The sequence below is a fragment of the Mesoplodon mirus genome, assembly GCF_964341445.2.
Source record: "Mesoplodon mirus genome assembly, contig: HAP1_SCAFFOLD_775, whole genome shotgun sequence".
In the NCBI taxonomy this organism is placed as follows: Eukaryota; Metazoa; Chordata; class Mammalia; order Artiodactyla; family Ziphiidae; genus Mesoplodon; species Mesoplodon mirus.
Window position 1 is genome coordinate 127,436 of NW_028295257.1, and position 5,246 is coordinate 132,681.

The following is a 5,246-nucleotide window of genomic DNA, read 5'->3' on the forward strand; positions in this document are numbered from 1 at the left end:
TCAATTTTCTGTTCATTTACTTATTGTATACATATGGCAATAGAAGCTGCTAAGGCAATCATTGCTATTCTGCAAAACAACAAGGCACAGAAGCAGATGTCTTATTTGCGAGATTTCTCCCCCCAGGATTATTATGATTAAAGATCCTTTCCCCCCACTCCCTGGAGAGGACAAGGGGCTGCTCGCTGGAGGATTTTTAATGACTTGGGGAAAGGCTCAAATATCCCCCCATTAGGGTAATCCACCCCAGGGGCAAACCACACAAGAATATTATGAATTTATTTTATTTTTCTATCCTTGCAAAGGTAATACTCAGCTCATTAGAATATGAAAACTATACTGTCAAATTTCAGAATTACATGGATGAAGAAAACCACCAAAGTGGCATCATATCATGTGTGTTATAGTTGTATTTACTATATTGACTATATTAAATATGTTGTGTTAACAATGTATTGTATAACTATATATTGAAAAGGCAAAATGCTGTAACGTATTTCAGAGAAAATAATGTTGGCCAACCCCAAATTGTACATTGTAGACGGGTCCTAGGAAAAGAAGATTTAATTCATAGTGAACAAGAGGTTAGCTTCTGTTTTCAGCCATGTGCTATTTCAAGAATTAAACATCATGAATAATACAGGATATAAGAGGAATAGTCTAAAGATGGAAAAGCACATTTTGATTAGGAAAGAGAATTTAAGTCTTAAGTCTTTTTTTTTAAGGAAAACTGCCTTATTACTATGAGATAAGAAAATTGTTTCCTTCTTTTCTTCCTTGCTTTCTTCTTCTTTTTTTTTAACCTTTTTAATTTTGGATATTTGACCTCTAAGCTGAGATGACTGAAAATGCCTCCTCTGGGCATCAACCTTTTTGAAAGACTTTTTCCCCCTCCCTGAGGGCTATTTGTCTCTTGGAGGCTTTGTCTACATTACTCCTCAAGAGGCAAGCATTTGTCCTTGCACTAAATGCTGACATCTCCTGATAAGAGGGAAGCTGCAAAGTAGAAGAATTGAAGGTCAGTATGTTGATATTGGTCTCAAGCGCATTGATGCACATTTGTGTATTGGGGAACGGGAGTGAAGCTTGAGAGTGGGCCAGTGGGGAGGGGTAAATATTTTGTGATGCTGTCTACCTATGGGCTTATAAAGTTTACAGCTGCATTAGGAGGACAAGCATTACCATTAGCATGAAAAGTAGGGCAGACCTCAGTTGCAAAAGCTTCTAGCCATACACATAGGGCAATACGTAAATGATACACCTTATTGCATTCACCCATTCACCCTCCCCTGTTCACGCTAATTGGAAATTTCCATCCATTTCAGAGAAGTAACACAACTATCAATCATTTTCCCTGGCACGAATCTTCCAGGAGGAAGAAAATGGAATACACCTAGCAACAGAGCTCACGCACTAGTAGTCCATGTGTCTTAGATTTAATATCTGATGACTAGCTGCATTGAAGCCAAGAGGTGGTTCACAAAGTTGCTGCACATTAGAATCACCTGGGGAACTCTGAGACCTCCCCGTGCCCAGGCTCCTCCCTAGACCTACTGAATCAAAATCTCTGGGGCTGGGACCCAGACACCTATGTTTTTCTTCCAAGCTCTTTAGGTAATTCAAACGAGCAGCAAAGCTTGAGAACCAGCCCAATAATGGGAACAAACTTATTTCACACAGATAAAGTGGGGCAATTCATATGTTAAAAGAACGTGAATATATGTATATATTTCTTTTTTTCGCTTTGTTGTGTTTGTATTTCAAATAGGCTTTTTTTTCCTTCTGCAAAAAACGTTACTGTTTCCATTTGGTCCAAGGCTTGGGAGAGGGCTCCAGGGCGGTTACAAAGCTGCCTAGTGGCTGCAGAGCGGGGCTTCAGGCAGAAGCTCTGACGCCAGAGGGTCTCCTCAGACGCGGCTGGACTTCAGAGACTCCTGTTTGGCTCAAGGGTGAGCCTTTCAAAGAGATACTCGCCCAGCACAGCCTGCGGACCAGCCAGCCTGCGGAGGTTGGTCAGGTGGTCGCCCATCTTCTGGATGAGTTTCACCTGCTCCTCCAGGAAGCGGCTCTCCAAGAAGTCACAGAGCTGGGAGTCTGCACGGGCAGGACCCAGGGCGCACAGATCCGATAGTGCCTGGTTCAGATTCTTCTCCCTAAGAATGGCGGCTTCCACAGCATCCTGGGTTTTACCCCACTCATCCTGAGAAGGCTTCTGCGCCTCCTGGAAGAGGGCGCGGCCGCAGCACTGGTTTTGCATTTTCAAGAGGCGCTGGGCGCCCTCACACTTCTCCTCAGCCAGTTGGCGAAAAATGTGGCCCATACTGTCCAGAGTCCCATTGTTGCTGTCGAAATAGATGCTCAGAGAGAGGTAAGTGTCCACAGATGCATGTTGAACAGGCGGTGGGCGGCGGCTTCCACCTCGGTGGAATAATTCTGACGAACCTGGGAACTCGTGGTTGATCAGTGATAAGGAGCTAAGCTCAAAAACTGGTGTTGGCCTGTCCTGGAGGCTGAGGATAGCTGAGTGTCTGATTCCAAAGGTTGCAAAAGGAAGAAAGGTTGGAGGGTGGTCGGGGGCTGGAGCAAGGAGCGTCCCTGGGTCTGTTCATTCCAAACACTGTTGAAGCAAAAGACAGATCTGCAGGACTGCCGAACGCACTGCCTCAAATAGGCTTCGATATAAATGAACAAGAAGTCCAAGCAAGGACAAAACTTACCCTTCCTCCCACCAAAATAGCTGGTGATACTAGAATCTAGATCTGGGAAGGGATTCTTCCATTACTTTCTTAACATTCCAAGCCACTAGAGCAGTGGTTCTCAAAGTATGGTCACCTTGTAACCAAGCAGTACCCTATGGGGCCTTCCTAGGACAGACCCATCCCCCATATCCTCTATTGTAGTTTCTCTCTGAAGTACTCAGATAATAGTATCTCAGGCATATTTCTTGAGTTTTCAGATGCTAAAAACCACCACCCAATGGAAGAAATGAACTCTTTGATGATCATGAGCATGTAGCCCCCAGACCTTCTGGCACCTAAGGATGGATAATGTTACCTGTCTTGTGGCCTCAACATCAGCCAGTCAGAGGATTGTGCACGAGCTGATCACATGCCCTGGGATGTCCCTCCCTCACCTGGCCTTTAAAAATGCTTTGCTGAAATCCTTTGGAGATTTCAGGGGTTTTGGAACACGGACCACCCCTCTCCTTGCTCGATCCTGCAATAAACCTTTCTCTTCTCCAGACTCCAACCTTTAGGTTTGTTTGGCCTCACTGTGCTTCAGACACATGAACCTGCATTCGGTAACAACCTGACCAGCTTTACCAGCGTCCCCTGATAATGTGTCAGATATTCAAGTTTTAGGGCCCTATCCCAGCCCTATGGAATCAGCAACTCTAGTGGGGCTCAGTGATCTCTGTTATAACAGGCCCTCCATATGATTTTTATTCACCTTAAAGTTTGAAAATATCTGCATTGTCAGCTGGCCAAAGCGTCCACCAGCAGGTGAAGGGGAGTGACGCCTGGAAAAGATAGGGAGTAGCCAAGGCAAGTACAGCAGCATTTGCCGTGGTAGTAATGGAGAATGCCTTTTCTCCACTGGTTGGCACAGACTAGTATCTGGGAGCAGTGGCAGGGTTATTTAGGATGCTTTACAATTCAATGTAGAGTGACCGCTGTCCTGGTTTGCCAGGGACTTCCCCTGTGTGAACACTTAAAATCTCATCCTGGCAAACCCCTTAGCCCTGGGTTTGAAAAACTTAGGGAATAACATGAAATTTAGGGGAAACATGATCTAGGATTTGGGCAAGTCACAAGTGCTAATTAAAGCTAAGCAAGTATGGACAACATCTAGCCTTCTTTACCCCTTTGTGGGAAGGTAAATCTGATTGGGTGAAAGGACTTATTGTTAAGAAATCTTTGTAGAAACATCCCCTTCTGCTTAGTCCGCTGGTTCTCAGTTCTGGCTAGACACTGGCATCGTCTGAGCAGATTTAAAGTTATTTTATTGGTCTAGGATGACCAACAGTCAGTGTGAGGGTTTTTAAAAAGTGCTTCAGATGATTCTAATATGCAGCCAAATTTAGGTGCCACTGCTTAAGCTTTTGAACCACTGCTACATATTTTCACCTCATCTTCCTATGAGAATATCCAACTGTAGTTGAGGTTTGTTTTTTTTTCTTTTTCTTTTTTTAACTGTCTTATTATAAGATTTACTGTCTTAAATAAGATTGAATGTACAGAAAATCCTGCTAGTCCATCTGGTATAACTAGATACTTAGAATAATATCGTTAAGATATATACCATTTAAGTACTGTGACTGGCCTTTTAAAAATTAACATATGCATTGAATTAGTACAATCTCTTTTGAAGTTGTCATGTTGGGGAGCTATACCTGTAATCTGCTGCCATTGCTAAATATTTGGACAATTCTTATTAGGAATTGTTTTTAAACATCTTTAGGGATTAAAACCAAGAGTGCTGTATTATTTGTACTGGGACCACAAAAACCTCACAAAGTTTCCCCACTGTACCTTCTACCCCCATCTCTAACCCTTGGCAACTTCTAATCTGTTCTCCATCTCCACAGTTTTGTTATTTTAAGAATAATATGTAAACATAATCATGAATTACTTAATCTTCGGAGATTGGCTTTTAAAATTTTTTTCTTCAGCATCATTCCCTTGAAGTTCATTTTAATTTTTGCATATATTAATAATTTGTTCCTTTTCGTTGCTCCGTAGTATTCTATCATAAGATTTTATCACAATTTGTTTCAACATTCATCCATTGAAAGACATTTGGGTAGTTGCCAGTTTTGGGCTATTATAAATAAAACTACTCTGAACATTTATGTGTAAGTTTCTGTGGGAACTTAATTAAGTTTTTGTTTCTTTTGGATAAATGCTCAAGAGTACAAGTACTGCGTTGTAGGGTGAATCTACTTTTAGGATTAAAAGAGACTGTCAAGCTGTTTCTCAGAGTGGCTAAACCATTTTATTTTTCCACCAGTGACGTGATATAACTTTTCTACGTACTCGCCGGCATTTGATGTTGTCACTATAATTTTAGTTATTCTCTGATATCTCATTATGGTCTTAATTTGCATTTCCCTAATGCTAATGATGTTGAGCATCTTTTCATGTGCTTCTTTGCCATGTGTATATTCTCTTCCATGAAATGTCTGTTCCTGTCTTCTGCCTATTTTCTAGTTGGATTTTTTTAAGTTGTTTGGAGAGTTCTTTGTA

The 5,246-nt window shown here is 41.9% G+C and overlaps 1 protein-coding gene across 1 annotated transcript; it reads right to left on the reverse strand.

Moving 5' to 3' along the window:
• Positions 1–1,924: 1,924 nt before the first annotated feature.
• LOC309797596 (ferritin light chain-like) lies at positions 1,925–5,046 on the reverse strand (the record flags this gene model as incomplete). Its single annotated transcript, XM_082646083.1, has 2 exons — positions 1,925–2,601; positions 5,037–5,046. The coding sequence occupies 2 exons, from the start codon at positions 5,044–5,046 to the stop codon at positions 1,925–1,927; spliced, it is 687 nt and encodes a 228-aa protein (XP_082502209.1).
• Between the last annotated feature and the right edge of the window lie 200 nt (positions 5,047–5,246).